At 38.5% G+C, this 20,277-nt stretch overlaps 1 protein-coding gene and 1 pseudogene across 1 annotated transcript in view; one reads left to right on the plus strand and one right to left on the minus strand.

The window, feature by feature from the left end:
• TSPAN12 (tetraspanin 12) overlaps nt 1-20,277 on the plus strand; it is a 63,702-nt gene that overhangs the window by 28,936 nt on the left and 14,489 nt on the right. Inside the window, exons 5-7 of the mRNA XM_077773248.1 lie at nt 6,566-6,640; nt 10,337-10,444; nt 14,546-14,689. Of these exons, the coding sequence (XP_077629374.1) occupies nt 6,566-6,640; nt 10,337-10,444; nt 14,546-14,689 (327 nt within the window). The remainder of the gene's footprint in view (nt 1-6,565; nt 6,641-10,336; nt 10,445-14,545; nt 14,690-20,277) is intronic.
• Nucleotides 166-531, minus strand: LOC144239308 (large ribosomal subunit protein eL31 pseudogene; annotated as a pseudogene).

Consider the following 20,277-nt stretch of genomic DNA (forward strand, 5'->3'; position numbering starts at 1 on the left):
CATGATAATTTTGATTGGAATTATAGTTAGAAATCAATTTTTCCCTAGAATTGGTTCCATTGGAGTTTTGAACGTTTGTGGAAAAGGTATGTAAATTTGAATTTCAATTCTCTTTTTTATTTTTTAAAGACAGAAATACCTTTATTTGACAATCAGCAATTAGTTCTAATCTACATTAACGGTCTGTAGATTTTTGAAAGTGGTGACAGGTACGTAGGTCACCAACGTATAGAGCTTATTTTGTGAATCTTCATCCTCGTTACGTTTCCTGGACAACCACACATGGATATGGTATGGAACATTCCTTATTCCTTTGGCCCAGACAGCTTTGTTGAGCCTGGTGTTGGTGCGTACATCTGAGGTTCCGATCGCCTTCATAGCAAACTTCTGGGTCTCTTTGAGTGCCCGAGGGGCACGCTTCTTGAACCCCACTCCATGGATGCACTTGTGAATGTTGGTGTATTCTCTGGTCACTACCTTGTTGATGGCAGAAAGGCCCTTCTTCTCGCCTCCCTTCTTTATGGGAGCCATTCTGCTGGGTCCCCAATTCTCTTTTTTAGTACAGTACTTTATCCTCTACTGTGTCCAGTGTCCCCAGTCCTGACACTCTGTTTTACTGTCTCCATTGAATCGATATCCCCAACTTCTGTATGGGTGGGCTGTGTAGTCACCCAGCTACCTGGTGGGGGGAAATTGGACCTGAGGCATCTCACTTCTTCCTAAACAGGCTTGCAACAAGTCGTTCTTTTAGCCCTGCCTTCATGCACTCTCAGAGGTATCCCAGCTGCCAACACCTGAGCATTTGGGGACCCTGTTGTTTTCAACTTTCCTCACTAGTGGTTAAGACTCAGGTTTTGGGGGGACTGCTGATAAATTTGTGCATTTCCAAACTATACTTGCTGCTGTCTCCTTTTCCTTTACCTCTGGGCATATACCTTTTTTTTTTTTTGAATGCCCCCTTCCCCCCTTTTTTTAGTGAAACTTCAGGAGGGAGAAGGGGTAGGGACATGTATTTATTAATCTGCTTTCTTTAGGAGGAAATCTTGGGATGGATGGTATCAGGGAACCAAATCATTTTTATAAATAAGTGTTTCTTTAAGAAAGGACCTCCTTGAGATTTTACTAGTTTGTCTGTATACATATAACAAGATGAAATCACCTTTAATAGTGGGGAATAAATCCCCTTTGTTTCTATTGGGGGATGCATTTACCTACAAGTCACCAAGGGCTTACATAGGAAGGTGGGATTTCATGTCCTTCTCTTCCTCCTCACATACTTCCAGTGGGCAGAGGGGGTAGTTAGCCCCCGTGCCATTCGTGCCGCATTGTGGCCAACGTCAGTTTAAAATAACAACCTGATTTCAGTCCTTTTTTACAAAGAAGTTGGGTTCCCCACCCACTATTTCCTCCTTAGCTTCCTAATAAAGATGTTTGAAAAAATACCAGCTATATTCTCACTAGGTAGGGATTTCAGAAAAGATTGTGGCAAATAACCTGTGGGATGAGACATCCTTTCACGGGAGTGCCACTGATGGAAGGAAATGAACCATGTTACTCACATCCTCCTCTGGTCCTGACACACCCACTCAAGAAATAGGCCTTGAGTGTCTGCACTATGCTAGTCAGTATGCTAAGTATTTAAGCCAAAATAATACATCTTGTCCTCACTTGAGTTTATACTCTACTAGGTGCTATAATATGGTTACTAATAGCTGCTATTTAGGGAGTGTTTACTACCCAAGAACACGGTACCTGATTGAGTCCTTAGCACAACACCACAAGGTTATTTTTAACATTCTCATTTTACAAATGAGGAAACTGAGGCTTAGTTGTTTGCCCACATTCATCCAACTGATAAGTACATGAGCCAGAATATGGAAACCAAGTGTATTTTATTTCATATCCCATGTTCTTCTCACTTGTCTCGTTTAAAAAGAATCAACAAAGCAATTTCACATACAGTGTTTTATTTGATCTTCTCTTATCTAACCCAGGGAGGGCTCTCAGTTCTTAACTGACGGTAATTACCCTCTGCTTGAGAGATTTGGTAATAAAAAAAAAAAATCACTAATTAATTGCATATTTTGGGAGTGTATTTCCTCTTGTCTGCTTGCCTTATTTGATGCAGTTTTTTTTTCTTAAACATATGCTTAGAGATAAAGCTTATCCATAGAACAAAAATTTTGGTTTAGTTGTAGTAGAAGAACTTAGCTATTTAAAGGAACTCTGTACTGAATCATTTTTTAAGCAAATAAAATAATTTGTCATGCAAATGATCACATTCTGGGTTTTTTGTATACACACACAGTTTCACCTTCTTCATTTGTTGAAAATGTTTAGTTGTTGGTAGCTGAGGAAAGATCCTTTCCTTTAGCTTCAATAAATCATCTCATATGTTTAAAGGCACACTGGGTTATCATAGAATAATCCACAAAAAAGACAATAGTAAAACTGAAAGGCAATATTTAAAATTTCTTTAGGTGTGTAAGCAGAGGTCAAAGGGAGTCAGATGTCAACAGGAAACTCAATTTGAATTAGAGAATCTCAAGGAAATCTGAAATAGGTCTTTTTAGTTGGTAAATCGATTACCATTTCCACTGAACATTAATTGAGGATTTGCTGTGTGACAGGTACTACTTAGTTACCTGGCATAGAGTAATGTTTAAGCACAAGGTCCCTGCCAGGGGCACTTGGGTGACTCAGTCCATCAAGCGTCTGACTTTTGGTTTCGGCTCAGGTCATGATCTGAGGGTTTGTGGGTTCGAGCCTGTGTTGGACTCCTTGCTGACAGTGTGGGGCCTGCTTGAGATTCTCTCTTACCCTCTGTCTCTGTCCCTCACCTGCTTATGCTCTCTCTCTCTCTCTTTCAAAATAAATAAACTTAAACAAACAAACAAGATCCCTGCCGGGCAGAACCGATACTCAGGTAGTTAATGAGCACTGTAACCTATGTGTGGAGCAGCCACCGGTTTAAAAGCCAAAGCCTGTGAGGCCTGAGGGACAGCAGGAGGAGCTGTGCCATACATGGAGGGAAGGAGTAGAGTAAAGTAGTAAAGAACAGAGAGGAAATGCTGGAGAACGAGGAAAAAACCGTGTCATGTTGCAGGGAATGCACACTCTCTATGGCAAGGAAGGAAAGGTTAATATTGGATTGCATTTCACACACTGGTTCAGAATAGCATTTGTATAGTGTTTTGCAAATTTAAAATTAAAAGCATTTTTCAAACCACCTTCCCATCAACCTTGATGAGAATAGCGAGTAAAGCTTCATTTTCACCTTAGTCATACAGATGAGTAAACTGAAGCTGGGCCAGTTTAATGATTTGCCAGAGGTCACAGAGTGTGTTCAGAGCTGGGTTTGAACTTCAGGCTTCTGAGTCCAAATTCTGAGGTCTTCCCGAGTTTGAGGAAAGACAGCGCCCAAAGAGATGAGAGGGGCAGGTTGCTGTGCAGACTAGATTGGCACAGACCATCTCACCCAGGTGTGTGCAGGGGGAAAGTAGAAGCGCGGGAGACACAAGCTAACACCTTCAGGGGAGATGTGCACATGTCCCCAGTACTGCCAAGGACAACGGATGGCTTTTCAGTGAAATGTGTTATGTATGTGCACTTCATACCATAGCAAAGGGCAGTGGGAGCCATTGCTTTATTCTCTAGTAGCTCTGTTCTCTTGCAACTACAGATTAGCAGATGCCTCACTCAGATCCAGCCCTTAAACAAAATACTGGCAGAGGGATTCTTTGGACAGTAGTCAATCTGAGGATGACCATCTGAGACTCAGAGCTCACTGAAACAGAAAAGGTTGGGGTAAATGGGGTTGATCTCTGTAAGCTGTGTTCACAATGGATTTGGCAGGTAACATTTTCCTTGGAATTAGAAGACCAGATGTGTGAGGCCAATACAATGACCACAAAGCAGAGGCATGCATCTGATCATGAGGCTGCAGCATTGTTTGTAAAAAATACATATACATTATATATATGCGTATAATTTGAATTAAATTTTAGATTTATTTAGTTCAAGAAGGTTTTACAATGTTGATGAAATGTATATTTTCAATCTGAAGGTGAAAAAAATCTGTGCTCCCAAGTATAAGTGGAATAAAGACAGAAGTATTGTTTTATATGAAAGAACTTGCATCCAATGACATCATTGGAAATCTGCAAAAATAAAATAATTTTTGAGTTTTCCCAGAGTTAAAGGAGTGTCCAATTTATGAGGATGTCTTCCTTCCCATGATGGGTAATCCCAGTTTTGAGTTTTTAATAAGCGATTGTTTTAGTTGTATAGGCTCCATTTATGCAGTCCTGCGGACGCTTAGATCATGATTCTGCGAGCCCACTGCAAAGCTCACCATGAGAAATCAGAGGTGCTGCCATGCGAGTAGGTACTGCACTATTTGGATCCATAGGCCTGGCAGAGTTACTCAGGTACTGCAAGTATCGCTTACGCCCGGGCACTTTGCCCTGGGTTCTTGGCTTGGGGGCCCTTCTGCTGGTGCAGCACAGACATTGTAAACTGGCTACTGACTCCAGGAGGCAAGAAACAAGAGAAGTGACTCAAGTGGGATTTAACAGGATATAAAATCAATCCAGAAATCTGCCTGGTGATCCTCAAGGCAAAGTAAGGTTATCTCCTGACCAGCAACAGCGGCCATGTCTATGTTTTATTTCAGAGATGTCTTGATTTTCGGGACTGCTTTGGTCTTCATTGTAACCAAACATCAGTTTTGAAAAGAATTTGGATTAGGGATGTGAGAAAACAAAAATATCCCATGCTGTTATTTTTCTCTGGAGTCTTACTCTCTTGCAGTTTCTTCTCAAATGTAGGGGAAAAAATTGACGTGGCATACAATTATTGAATATTTGCTTTTGTAACATAAGGGGGAAATGTGGTTTTGCTCATGTCTAGAAATCTCTTAAGCCATTAAAGAGAGTTTGGAAAAAAACTGACTTAAAGTACTGAGTGCTCACAAACTTTCTACTGATCATCATTTTAAGGCTAAAATCTTTAAAGTAAGGCAATGAGATTTGAGTAGATTGATGCTGACCAGGAGTACTGCATATATTGAAAATAAAAGTGCTTATAAAATGGAGTGCCCTTAAGAAAATGTCACTTAATCTTTTGAACCAATTTTTATTTTCAAGCCATGTTATTATCTATGAGATTATGCAGCTATATATTCTTTATTTTTTTATATGAAAGAAGCAAATTAAAACTAATAACAGTGATTGAGGTCTTTAAATCATAGGGATATATCCTGGAAGTAGTAGAAAATCAGCTCAATTTTCTAGATTTCTTATTTCCTCCTCCCCTTTCTTGGCAAAAAATGATGAGCAAAGAGACTCGATGTTCAAGTATTGATGGCTCACAATTCTATATCAGTTCATTTCCCTGCTACCATCCTAGTTCAGCAATTTTTTATTTAACAATTTTTTTATTGTCACACCTTTGCTTTCCTGCAGGTTGTTTTTTTAAAAACAGCCAGCATTATGTTTTTATAATGTACGTCAGATCATGTCACATGCTGCTGGATTTTGATTACACTTTGAATAAAAGCCAAAATCCTTTTTACTGCCCACGAAGATCTGCCCCTTTATACTCCTCCTCATCTACTCACACTCCCTGGACCCACCCTGCCCCCTTCTGTGCTCCAGTTGCCAAGGAGTTCTTAACTAATTACCTTGCTCAGATAGGTGGCCTTGCACTTGATATTTCCCTTTCCTGGATTGCTTTTCCCCAAATCTTATCAGCATTGCCTTCTTCTTGTCATTACTGACTCATCTTAAAAGTCCCCTTCCTAAAGTTCACCCAGTCCAAGGCAGCTCCCAGTCTCTTACAGTGATTTCAGTCCACTTTGTTTTCATTTATTCTATTATGTAACAAATCTTTATTGAGTACCCGCTTTGTAACAAGGAGCACAGTAAATTTCCTGCCCTTAAGGGAAATGCCATTCCAGTAACGGGGTTAATCACTAATCATCACTAGCGGGGACTCCGACCCTGACCCAGTGACATAAAAGGAATGGAAGATGCAGAAAGCAGTGGTGTTGTTTTATTTCTGCTGGAATTTAGCGAAGAGAACTTTCTGAGAGCCCTTTCTTTCTCACACTTTTACTATTTATTTCTGCAAAGGTACCTCCACCAGTGGGAGAGGTGTCGAGGTGCGGCATAAAGACACAGCCGCGAGGGTCTAGCCCTCCGGAATTCACTGCACACATTCTTGAGCAGATCACACGGTCTACTTTCTGCAGCGACTTTTTCATATATAAAATGAGGCAGTCCTATCCATTTCACAAGGTGTTTGAGTGAATGCATCATGAAAGTACTTGATAAAATAGAGCACTGGCGAAACAGCCCATATAGGTGAGTTACTGAATGTTGTCTGCATATTTCTCTAAATTTGCTGACATTTCTCACATCTTTCCAGGGGGAGCTTCTTGAATAAGTGCCTCTGTTTTCTGGCCCACCAGATTAACAATGCTGAATAATAGTTAGCTTGTCTCTGATGACCATATCTTGTTTTGACTCTCTCCTAACAGCATTAATTGTTTGTTCTTCTACAGTACTTTGGAAGTTTGCTGGTCATTTTCTGTGTGGAACTGGCTTGCGGTGTTTGGACGTACGAGCAGGAGATTATGGTGAGTTCAAAGTGGGATATAGTTACAGTCTGAAGAATATCTAGTGCAGCCTTCTAGATCCTATACTTTGGAGTTATTTAGGCCCATGATTATTAATTTGAATGTTTATACCAGATGATAACAATGATGGTCTCAGGACTTCTGAAAATTAACATTTTCTTGTCTGTGTCCAAACCATAGTTCCAAATCATAATGTGTAATGTTTTATATGCTGTACTGTATGTCTTTAATTCCACAGGTTGCTTAAACATGGATACAATAGACCAGAAATAATATACGTTCTAAAATAATTTTGCCAGCTTCTGAGTGTACAATAGGAAAGATTCGCGTTTGCAGCAGGATCTGGGAGAGCTTGAAAACCTACATGTAAGCCTCAGGAACTGTCCCCCACAGCTGTACCCTGATGATTAGGAAGTGCATCTTCCATTTGCAACAAGCTGAGCCATCTTCCACTTCAAGAAGTGTACTTGAAGAGTTGTTGTGTGTTTACTTCAGCCTAGAAACACTCTGCTAGTTTGAGACTTGGCTACATGAAGATAGCTCTTAAGCATTTTTCCTGTTTCATTTTATCAATTGAAATAAACTTGTATAGCTATGTGACAATAAACAAGGGTAAGACTTTCTCAGTCTTAAGATTTTACCAGTCTTGCTTGGTGTATCACTTGCCCTTCACTCTTGCTCACACCAGGCATTATTACTTTTTTAATGTTTGCCCACTTCGTTGGTGAAAATTGGTGCATTTATTGCCAGTGAGCTTGAACATCTCTGCATGTCTGATTGCTGGCCGTTTTCATGGTGGCAGGCCAGAGTTTTCCCCTGCGAGCATCTTGGAGTAATTCTGTTTCAGGAAGATGATGTTTCTCAACAAGTAGTCCTTGGACCGTCTAAAGCAGGAGTCACCCAGGGCAGTTCTTTAAAATGCGCATTACAGGGCATTAGGCCAGAATAGAGGGGAAAGCAGAGGGAGAAAGGGCAGGGACCAGGCATTCGCGCTTGTGACAAGTTCCCCAGGTGAACCCTCAACATTTTAAAATCTAAGAGCTTTTAAGAAGAGAGAGATTATTTTGTACTTGTTTCAGAGAGGCATTACAGCAGTTGTGCAGTAAAATGGAAGTTGTCTCGGTATTGATACGGTTATTGAAGCTTCTGTGGCGAATCTGTTACTGTACTGTGAGACTGTTCTGAATCCTAAGCGGTAATTACAGACTAATGGGCACTTTGCATACTCTAATTTGCATGGAAACGATGCTTTGGCACTGCCACGTGTCTGAACCCCTCTGAAAACACTCGTGCTTCCCCTGTCTGACAACTCTTAGTAAGAAGAGAGAATTTATGATGACTTTTTTTTTCTATTAAAAATTGAAAAGTAGGGGCAGGTTCTAACTAATTTGATAAAGTTTAACACCTTATTCAAAATGAAATCTCCTATTAAAATAGGAATGTTCTGCTGTGTTTGAGAATCCTATTTTCACCCCATCCCTAGAAACATTGTATATCTAGGAAAATGAAAGAGTAGTTCGTTCCAGACTCAGTTTCTATGCTTTATAGATAAAGAGATGTTCTCTTCTAATTTTTTCTGTTTTCACAAAATACATATATAAAATGGCATTCCAGCAATAGATAGTAGTCCTATAATTAACTTCTGAGCCCCTCAGCTCAGCTTTGATCATGTTCTTTTTGATAATTAAAGGATTTTAGAAATAAGTTTGCTTTCTATGGATTTTAAAATGATTTGTATGGTTTTTATGTCATACTAATATTTGATAAATCTCCCAAATTATAACAAATATGAAATGAATTAATTTAAGGTATTTGAAAGGAATTGTTTTGATTCTAATATATCTAATCCTAGAAGATCCTTTCTTCTATTCTATTAAGGGGCAGTCCCCACATACTGTCTTGGTATCATAATGGTACTAAATGGATGCACACCACCATTTCAGCCGAGTGCGTACATCACTGTTTGCTTATATAAATCTTCCCCACTGAGTCACCAGGATAGAGCAAAGGCTGTTTGGGCTGTTTAAAAGTGAAATGTGGAAAATGGTACTTTGGAAAAAAAGTTTGTCAGAATTTTTTTATTGCTTTTGCCCTAATAGCAGTGTGAATGAAAAGTGCCATTAAAGTTTATTAGCTGCCAAATTTTGCAGAACCCGGCCTTTGCATAGAATGGGCTTTGTGCTCTTAGCTGTTCCATGCAAGGAGCCAGTAAGTGTGTGTTTTCCTTTATGGCCAAATCACAGTATTTTGTGCCAGAACCTCCATGATCTCTGTTTCTTGCCATGTTTGGTCTCAGCTTGATTGTGGTCACAAGAGGGAAACAACTTATATTTATTTTGTAAAATAAAATTTAAAATAAGACTATTCTAATAACCCAGTCAAGAGATTTGACATCAGTCCATTTCCCTGTTATTTCTGTTGCTTATACATAGTCACCTCCTATTCATTTTTTGTCTAGAAAAATTAATAATATTAACTGTTTCAGATTATGATTTTTAGAGAATTTATTTTATTTCCATTTATATTACGTTCATAAGCACATGAAATAATAATTTATAGTGAGTAGCCTGAATTTTGGTTTAGTTCCCTGAATTTTTTTGAAGCCATGTGAACATGAAGGGTACCTGGTCAGACAATTTTGGGGGGAACAAAGTTGTGTGCCCAAGTGCTGGCATGTTTTCTTCTGTATGTGGATTTCCAAGTATTAAAAAAGAAAAGTAACAAAGGAAAACAATGAAGAATTTCTGTGGTCAGGAATTTTGAAACTGCTTCTACTGATATTACTGTCTTTTAAAATAAGATTTCAAAATAGCCCTAACCTTGAGTGAGCATCAAGCTTGTTTGGCTAAGTTTGGTCTGTATCACCCCGTTGATTGGATGTGGATATTTGTCCAGTTTCCCAGTTACATATTCTAAACATGATACCACATGTGTGGTGAGACTATGACACGTACGTGTCTGTTTCTGCCCTGGCATTGTACATAAAGCACGCGTGATACGCTGACTAGATTTCTGGCCAGCTGTTGGGTTGTGTACCTGAAGCTGTCATGATTAAACACCCTGTTAAGGGACACGGCGCTCGGTGACTGGAGACTAGAAGCACAAAAAGTGCTTTAATTTGAGAGGTAGCCTTTCTAAAATTCTAGCATGCATCCAAAATCCAATGTTTGGAAAGATATTTACACACTTAATCCAGAGTGAGGCTTGACTTGAGCTGAATTCTTTCCCTTCTTAATTCTTACCCCTTTATTTTAGTTCTATAATCTGCAGTCACTTCAAAGACCAACTCCATAGCATTCTGAAATCAAATCAAAGGGCTTTTCTGGGCAGGGGTCATTTGTTATGAGGAGTTCTTCAGCTGGGTCTGTAGGATATACAATAAACCTCTTGTTTTGTGGCTTCCTAATGCTTGATACTGGCATTAAAAGATTTTGCTTATTTTTCTTTGTTTAATGTAAAGAACTTCCTCATTTACTGCAAACATCTACACATAGAAATCATTTAATAAGTACATAATAAGCTTGAGCTTAATTTAGACCACAAATATAAATTTAAAATAGCATCGGTTAATTGCAGTACATCCCAACTATGTGTATGAGTCTGTGAGCAATTGTACTTGTGAATACATGAATGTTTGTGTGTCTGCATGTGTGTGTTTGTGTGTTCCAGCTGTTGATATTTCATTTGTTTCTCCAGGTTCCAGTACAGTGGTCAGACATGGTCACTTTGAAAGCCAGAATGACAAACTATGGCTTACCTAGATACCGGTGGCTTACTCACGCTTGGAATTTTTTCCAGAGAGAGGTAAGTGCTACAATTTCTAAGGTAGAGAGTATGGAATAAATGGCACACTTTCAAAACAAATGTTAAGCTTTTGCTTTGGTCATTTTCTTTGGGCTGAAAACTGAAGCCTATGATTCAGTTACCATTGATGGAATTTGTTACTGAGAAATACCTTAAGTGACTCCATGCCCTTCTTTTCTTCCTGTGTGTACCATTTTCCCCTTCATTTCACATGCTTCACATATCTTTTAAGAATTTCTTAAAAGCCATGTTGCTACACTACTGTGAAGTTTTCTGAGAGTTTCTTGATAAATACTCAAGTTTTAGTTGAGTAGATAATTTTTCATGACCTTTAGGGCTGTCTTTATTTTTAAAGTTAATTTTTTTTTAATAATGGCTCTTACTGTGAAATTAAACATCAGTATATCATTGAGAACATAAGCTTTCGGGGCGCCTGGGTGGCTCAGTCGGTTAAGCGTCTGACTCTTGATTTCGGCTCAGGTCATGATCTTACAGTTCATGGGATGGAGCCCTGTGTCAGGCTGTGCACTGACAGCATGGAGCCTGCTTGGGATTCTCTCTCTCTCTCTCTCTCTCTCTGCCCCTCCCTCATGATCTCTCTTTCAAAAGAAAGAAAGAAACATTTTTTTTTTTTTTTTTTACAAAGCATGAGCTTTCTAGTCAGATCTTGGTTCAGACTCTGGCTTTGCTCCTTACTAATATATGAGTTTTATAATTTACTTAACTTCTTCAGCCTCAGTCTCCTCCCCTGTAAAACACGGATAATAAAATTACTCGCCTCCTTGGATTGTTGAGAAGATTAAATGGGATCATAAATTTAATCTCATTTAGCTTAAGGTTATTAACTATAGCATCACAAAGCACAGGTGCTTTTAGCTTTTCTTACCTAGCTTCTATATAACGCCGTATCCAATCATCTTCTCAAACACAGACTATATTTACATGTTTAAAATGGTCACTTGAAGTTAACCGCTGATCTTGCTTCAAACCAAACTCATTGCCCAAGCAGTTTTCTTGTGACTGGAGATGCAGGGGTGACCGAGTGTACCTGTTTCCTTTCATTTCATTTAGAGCTGGGACACAATGCCTGTGAGAGGCAGTGTTTTACATGATAGATATCCTGCTCTCTGCTCAGTTACTCTGTCTGGAATACGGGCAGAGGTTCAAGTCCAGGATAATCTCCAAATCTGGCTCTTTGTGTTACAGTTGTTGAGATGGTGAAAATTATCATAGTGACACAGATTTCCTATTTATTTAAATGCTTCCTGACTTTGTTTGTTTACTGTTCATTTGTACTAAAAGCAACACGAAGGGAAAATAGGTGAGGCATTAGGGACTTTATGGTAAGCTGTGTTCAGCTGCTGGCCTTGGTGGAACCTGCCTGGAGCTCCTTATTTCCTGGGATTTCTGATGTAGATGTGATAAAACAGGTTAGAAAGCAAGGGGAGTTTCTCCCCGCAGTGGCACAATGAGGGGCTTTACCCAGGTAGACAAGGTACGGCACTGCAAATGATAGTGCACGTGTTTCTAGCTCTGCTGCCTGGTAAGTTCCGTCCTCCGTACCATAGGCCTATTTCATCCAAAAGGAGGTGGTGAAGACCTCTGGGCATCCTGAGTCTTTTAAAGCCCCTTCGTGTTAGTTTGCTGGGGCTGTAGCCATGATAAATTACCACAGACTTGGGGGCTTGAACAACAGAAATGTATTGTCTCACCGTTTGGGAGGCTAGAAGTCTGAGATCAAGGGGTACGGGGTGATTTCTTCTGAAGCCTCTCTCCCGGGCTTGTAGACCGCAGTCTTTCCCCGTGTCTTCATGTCGTCATCATTCTGTATGATCTGTGTTCAAGTTTCTCCTTCTCATAGGGATGTAAGTCATATGGGAATAGAGCCCACATTTATGACCTTATTTAATTTAATTCCCTCTGTAAAGATCCTGTCTCCAATGGTGGTCACATTCTGGGGTGAATTTTGGGAAGGGGGAACACAGTTCAGCCCATAACACCAGTCTTGCAAAATAAATTGTAGAGTTAATGGTGACCTTGCCAGGCCCCGGTTTTTCTGACCCTCTTTCACTGCAGTTCTATCCATGTACCTCATTTTAGTGGACTCTCACTCAAGCCCTAGTGATCTTCATTTCCTATCTTTTTTAGAAATTGAAGTTTTAGGTGTATCTACTTATTTATTTTAACTTAATGATTGGAGTACAGGCTTTGGAATACATAGGCTCCTGCCACACACTGGTCTGTGATCTCTGCAAGTTACCTGACCCATCAGAACCTCACTTTCTTTGCATGTGAAGTGGTGTGGTATTTTCCAGTTTCACAGGATGCTAGCAAGAGTGGCCCTATCTCATAATGTGATTTTAAAGGAGATGAGAAAACTGAGAAGATGTAGACCACAGTCTTGTGCAGTATAATGCGGAAACCACTTAGAGAAGTTTTCAGGAAAAATTTCACCACCACCGATTTAGTATCTTCTGTTGATAAAAGGAAAACAACTATGTAGAATGAGAAAAAATGATTCAGTGACTTATTAAAATTAAAAAAAAATATCTGGCACTGAACATGGTATGCTTATTTGGAAAAATCATTTCTGTGGAGCACCTCATTTCCTGACAAGGCCAGATAAATGGGCTGCTCTAGTGTGGATAGAGTCTGAGTTCCAAGAACTGTACTTTTGTCATCAACATAGAAAAACACATGTCCTTAGGAAATGAGAGAAGTAGGTTTTCTCTAAGTGCAAGGATTTAAAAAGCCTGACTTGGAAATATAGTAGTTTATGATTTTTAGAAAATGAAGTCTTTTTACTACATATGTTTTTTTTATGGATACTCCAGGCCTTATGTAAAATATATGATGTCAAATTGTGTTTGACTTAATTTATGGTGTTTATGGTATGTCTGTAGCTTTTAGAACGAGTTTATAAAAGGAAAATACTAAAAATATAAAAAATGTTTCTTAGAAACTTTTAGTGTTACTCATGGCATCAGTAATTCATCATTCACAATAGTCTTAAGATGTTTTTTTTTTCTTTTTAAAAATTAGGCATTTAGGCAAATGAAAAAGTGTAAAATGGTTTTTACTATTTTCCTTGTTTCATTTTACATGAGAAGTTCAGAATTCTTCGTAGTTAATTTTAGTTGGATTTTGAAATGGTGGATTGTGATATTTTATGATACGGTGTTAATCCTGGACACAGATCGGTCTGTTGGGCTACATAATTTGCAGAGCCAGTCACTCTTGGCAAAGTTCTTCTCAGTGGTTGCCCAGAGTCCTTGTTTTTGACTGTACGGAAGAGTAACTCCCTCGACCCAAGGGTAGAAAATTACCATAATCAATTATTCTGAACCTAATCTACATATGTCCTTAAGCAGTGTTTCTAAACTTTCACCAGAGAAAAGTTTTTGCTCATCCTTGGTGAAATGAGACAAAAAAGAACAAAAGAGAATGGTAGTTTTCCTTAAATCCAATTTTATTCAAGCTAAAGGCACATAATTTCTTCTGAGATTATGGTGATAGAATGATACTTTATTTCAAGATTCTCGTTCAGTTAAATAAAAATTTGTTGGCCAAACCTGTGTTTGTGTTTCAAAAAATTTTTGAAAATTTACTGGTTCATCCATCCAAGTTGAGTGATCTTTGTGATGTGAACTTTTGGCCAACAACTCTTTCTACAGAGATAATGGAAACTTTTAATATCTGAATTTATAAGCAGTTAAGTTAGTTCAACGAGGTGATATGCCAATAGATGGATCAACTATTCTTTAGTTGCTAAAGGTTTAATGGTAAGCTAATGATTTTGTTACTGTGAATATGGAGTCCGTTGCTGTAGGACCACTTGCGGAGGCTTGTAAACTGGTGGAGAGCCTCAGCCATGCCTGATCTGTCCTCATGTGCTATGAGCATTATTGTTCAGAATTGTCCCATTATAGAGTCCTTCGCTACATTTTTGTCATCAGCATAGAATGTACACATATCGTTAGGTGATGACAAAAGTTGAGTTTAGCTCTGGGTATAAAAACTTAAGAAATCTAATGTTTAATCTTCTGTAAATTAAGAAAATATTTTTGTAGTTGCTGAGCCTGACGAGTCATTCTTTTGCAGTTTAAATGTTGCGGGGTGGTGTACTTCACCGACTGGCTGGAAATGACAGAGATGGACTGGCCCCCAGATTCCTGTTGTGTTAGGGAATTCCCAGGATGTTCCAAACAGGCCCACCAGGAAGATCTTAGTGACCTTTATCAAGAGGTAAGGCCATATGTGGTGAACTTATTATGCGTACAAGTTTTCTAATAATGACTTTTAAGAATCAACAACTTGCCAATGAAATTTTCCTCTTCTGTCTAAACATAAAGGCCCTTAAAACTATTCTCTTATTTGTGGAAAAACAGGTTAGAACTAAAAATCTGTATAAAAACCCGAACCTTATCACATGTTAACAAAGAAAATTGGGGGGAGGGGCTCCTCGGTGGCTCAGTCGGTTGTGTCTGACTTCGGCTCAGTTCATGATCTCTCATGGTTTGTGAGTTCAAGCCCCACATCAGGCTCTGTGTTGACAGCTCAGAGCCTGGACCCTGCTTCAGATTCTGTGTCTCCTTCTCTCTCTGCTCCTCCTTTGCTCATGCTCTGACTCTCTGTCTCTCTGTCTCTCTGTGTCTCTCTCAAAAATAAACATTAAAAAGAGAAGTTAAGCAAAAAAGAAATTGGGGAAGACTAGATTTAGAACCAGTGGATTTTAAACTGTATTGTCTAGAACCAAGTTCTCTTTCCTCCTAAAGACCCTTTGAAAACAAAGGTGTGCAGAGAGTGTAAAGAACTCTGAATATTTCAGAAGACAAGGTTTGGAGTTCTCGAATAGATTATGTTTTTTAGGGCCTCCACAGAGACTAAAACATATGTAGGGGAAAAAAAAAAATCCCACTCTCCCGGGAAAACATTGTCTTCTACTCTTCAGTTCCCCCTACTGGCTAATGATCAGCAATGTTAGTTTTAGTTAAGCTGATCTAAAAAAACTAGATGCTTACTGGGTTTAAAATCAGTCATCACATGCCCAAGAAAGTTGCGTGTGTGTGTTTTCTGGAAGAATTTAGCAGAATCACTAGTTATTCCTTTGTTAGCAGAAGCTTTCCTAGCCCTTTACTTTTACTGGTGAATTTCAAACTTTGTTAAGCAGCAGAATCTTAATTCAAATTAAAATCTAGAACTACACCATCCAGTATAGTTTTATAAATAAATTATATTTATAAAGTAAAATAAATTTTAATTTAATTTAATTTAATTTTAATAGCTACATGTGGCTATTAAAATTAAATTAAATTAAATTAAAATTTCATTTCCTTAGTTTAAAGAGCTGCATTTCAAATGCTTAAATGCCACTTGAGACTTGCGGCTTCAGTATTAGACAATGCAGATGTAAGACATTTCCACATTACGGAAAATGTTCTTGCAGTCTTGATCTAGAGTGGAAGCTCAAAATGTGAATCAGATGGAAGGGAGGCATCTCAGGCTGAGGGACTGGGATCATTTCCCAGAAACATCTCCAGTCAAGCATCTGGGTATCCAAAAGCACCATTGAAAACCTCCAGCTTACTGTAAAGTATGGCAATAAAGAGTGAAATTTTTAAAACAGGACATCCGGATTTATAAAACGTGAATTTTTATATATTTCAAGATAGTTATCTTAAGAGGCTATACATGTTCCCCTAGAAATACTATTATTGTTCAAAACATCTTTTAGGCTGCCCAAGTTAGTTGCGAAGATGTACAAAAATCAGTTTCGTGAATTTATGGTGTAAATTAACTTATTTGAAAAAGACGGCGATTACCTCCACAAATGATCCATCGTATTTATAGCTTAAATATAAGCTAAAGAATTCATCTCAGAGGTCAAGACTATGCCATATTAAGTACATCCAAAATAAAGTGCTTTGAGCTCTGAAGTGCCACAGAGAAATGTGCCAAGTATTTTTTAAGAGATTTAGAATTGTATTTGTTTCCTAGAGCTGCTGTAATAAAGTACCTTAAAGTGAGTGGCTTAAACAGAAGATATTTATTGTTTCGTGGTTCTGAAAGCTAGAAGGCTTGAGATCAAGGTGTCAGGAAGGTTGGTTCCTTCTGAGGGGTGTGAGGAAGAATCTGTTCTATGTCTTTCCCTCAGCTGCTGGCAGTTAGATGGCAACCTTTGGTGCTCCTTGGTTGTAGAAGCATCACCCCAATCTCTGCCTTCGTCTTCACATGGAATTCTCCCTGTTTGTGTAGATCTCCAGATTTCACCTTGTTCATAAGGACACAAGTCATGTTGGATTAGGGGCCCGCCCTCTTACAGTATGACTTCATCTTAACTAATTACATCTGCAATAACTCTATTTCCAAATAAGATCACATTTGGGGTTCTGGGGATTAGGACCTCTACCTATGCTTTTGGGGGAACACAACGCAACTCATAACAAGAATTGTTATTGTTGAAACAACTGAATTATCTAGATTATTTATTTTAAAAGATAATCAAAGAATCACTGGGTCAGTATCTCTGAGTTCCTTAGTGATTATGCTACATCTTTTTTTCTGGGTGAAAGTCTGAAATAAGGATGGCCAGTTCATCAGTTCAACAGTTAAAGTCCTGTTCATGCCGTAGAACAGAAAACAATGTTTAATATTTCTAAGATACTATTAAATGCAAACATAACTGTGGATATTCAAATACATTATAACTCCCATTAGGTTTTAAAACCACAGATGATTACAGGATAGATATTAAGTGTATATGTGAATTGAAACCTATCAACTTTCCTAGTGTGAACTTAATTCGTTTGTTAGTTTTCGGGAGCGGCAAGTCAGTATGGGAAATTATTGGGCTACAACACTATACATAATTTCTACCTTCATTAGTGATTAATACTGATAATATGATTATAACCAATATAGATCATAAGAATGGCAAAACATGAATCAATTCCCCAGATCTTCCCATAAAGTCTGAATATGGATATATTCACTTCACTTGTACTTTGATTGGAAGCATTCAATTAAACTTTTGATAAACTTTTTTTGCTGTAAAAATGCCATTCATTTTTACTAGTTTATCTTCGATTATTTCCACTAGTAGTATTTATAATGCAATGCCTTACATTCGGACTGTCTATAATTGCTTATTCTATGGATTTTAAGATTGAAAGAAGCCACACTATTATGCATGTGCTGATTGAGGAGCCAGATTATTTTAAAGGCTTTTCCATATTTTCATCAAAAGATTTTTCAGTAGCAAGCCGGCATTGCCAGTTATAAGATATTCTTTAGACAGACTTCCAGCAGAGATGGAGGTTCATTATATTAGAGTAAATCTGCTTTTTCATTTCATAATTAATAACAGATGCTGGTTTTGGTAATGATATAGTGCATAATTATATGCATAGTTGACTTACAAAAGTGGATCACTTAGTAGCTTTATGGTACAAGTACAATTAAACCCATCATTAAAAATAAGGCTTAATTCCACTTTGCCCTGGAGAACATATGCTTCCTAATTGAAGAGTACCCAGAGACCATCCACCTGGAAGATGAGGGGTCTAATAGGGAGGAACAAGTGAGGGACAGCTGGAGGAATTTATGTTGCTTATTCTGAAGTACCAGATACTAAGGGGAGATATTTTAGATGTCTTCAAATATTTCAAAGTTCATCATTCAGAACAGGAACTAGACTTACTCATTGTTGCTCCAAGAGCCAGACGTTACAGGAAGGAAATTTTGAATCAATAGAAGGAAGACCTTGCTCATCAAAATCCGTCAGTTGTGACACAGGTTCTCTTATAAAATAATGAGTGGCTCATCACTAAAAATATTAAAGTCAAGGTCAGATAACCATGTCATTGGTGGGTAGAATGGGTTTTTAAATTAAGAGTGGATCTGGACTAGATGAACTTCAAGGTCCCTTTTTATCTTTCCTATTCTGTAAACTCAGAGATAAGAACTGGCTTTCTTCCTGCAATCTTTCTTCAGGAGTCTGAAATCAAGGAAATAAATCATTCTCAACCATCTGGTGGCCTGCATGGTCCCTGACCGAATAATATTTTATGACACATTTGAAACCTGTGAAAAATGACAGAGCAGAAATAAAGCAACAATTGCACATTTTAGAAACATTCCCATCAGAGGTATTATTGGCATTGGCACACAACTCCTCCAATACCTGTAATAAGTTACACACTTGTATAAAAGTATAGATGTAAAAATCACAGATGAAAATATTTCTGACCATCAATTTGGTCCATCACATTCATTAATTCACATTGTTTTGTGAGGGCCAGATGCTATTATAAATGCTGAGGATATAAGGAAGAATGTTGCAGACAAAAATCTCTCCTCCTGTGTAACTTACATTCTCATTAGGAGTATAGACATTCATCAAGAAAGAAAACAACAATAAAAATAATTTCAGGTAATGGTAAGCATTTTGAAGACTCTTAAGTAGGGTTGTGTGCTGGAGAATGGCTTTATTGATGAGGGAGCTTCTTAGGATGGTTATGCACCCTCTCTTAGGAAGTGACATTTGAACTGAGAGTGATCGATGAGAAGAATGTGGCCATACAAAGATCCACTGAAGGGGCACCTGGGTGGCTCATCACTTAAGCATCTGACTCCTGATTTGGGCTCAGGTCATGATCTTGCAATTCCTGAGTTCCAGCCCCACGTCAGGCTCCATGCTGACAGTGCAGAGCCTGCTTGGGATTCTCTCTCTCTCTGCCCCTTCCCCATGCGTGCAACCTGTCTCCCTTCGCCTCTCAAAATAAACTTAAAAAAAAAAAAATCCACTGAAGAATTTTTCAGCCTAAGAAACTGTAAGTGCAAAAGCTCACCCAGAGGTATNGTGCAACCTGTCTCCCCTCGCCTCTCAAAATAAACTTAAAAAAAAAAAAGATCCACTGAAGAATTTTTCAGCCTAAGAAACTGTAAGTGCAAAAGCTCACCCAGAGGTATCCTAGTCAGTGAGTATTGACTGCTTACTATCCTGTTCCTTGGGGTCGTTTGTGTAACCACACTCTCTAAATACCAGCTGTGAGACTCGGCCTCAGCAAAGCATCAGACTCAGAGTGTCAGTTGGTAGAATATGGGACTGGGATGTCTCTTCCTTCTCTCACCTGCTGAGTTTTCCACCATGTCGTTACTAAAGGTCTCTGTCTAGACTTGATCTGGAGAAGAAAAAGGGAGAGACAGAGAAATAAAGAAGGTAGCAGAGAAAAGAGCTTTGTCGAGTATGGACTGTCAGCCTCTTGTCCGTGGACCTTACTCTTCTAGGACAGGCTTCAAGGGAAAGATGGTACTGCTGGAATTGTTTTCAATATTATATATGCATGTTTTTCAATGACTAAGATCCTTAGCTTTCGTTAGCTTTTCTTGGAGTTTCATACCAAAAAGTGTGAAGAACCACAGTCATAGAGATAGTTGCAGTGTTTGCTTCCCTTGTTGGGAAATGAAGCATAAACATCTTTCAGAGGGATTGGAATGTCATTTTCTTCCTCCGCATGCCGCCTCAAGAAAAATGAATGCAAGTAAACAAGTTCACAACTAGCCCTCCTTCAAATGGACCAATTCAAAATGTAAAACAACGAGGAACAGAGAGTAAAAGTGAAATGTACCTCCAAAGGCACATGTCTTTGTTTTGTAGTTAGGAGAAAGACCACAGTTAAAAGATATCGTTGGCTTCTTCGGAAAAGTAGTACTCACAGCAGTTTATGTGAGGGCTGGATACAGAGATGACTTCCACACAGGTGGGTGCCTTTGGAACACTTTCCCTTTATTTTATTTATTTTTAATTTTTTTATGTTCATTTATTTTTGAGA

This window comes from Crocuta crocuta, unplaced genomic scaffold, assembly GCF_008692635.1.
Source record: "Crocuta crocuta isolate KB4526 unplaced genomic scaffold, BGI_CrCroc_1.0 scaffold16, whole genome shotgun sequence".
Lineage (NCBI taxonomy): Eukaryota > Metazoa > Chordata > Mammalia > Carnivora > Hyaenidae > Crocuta > Crocuta crocuta.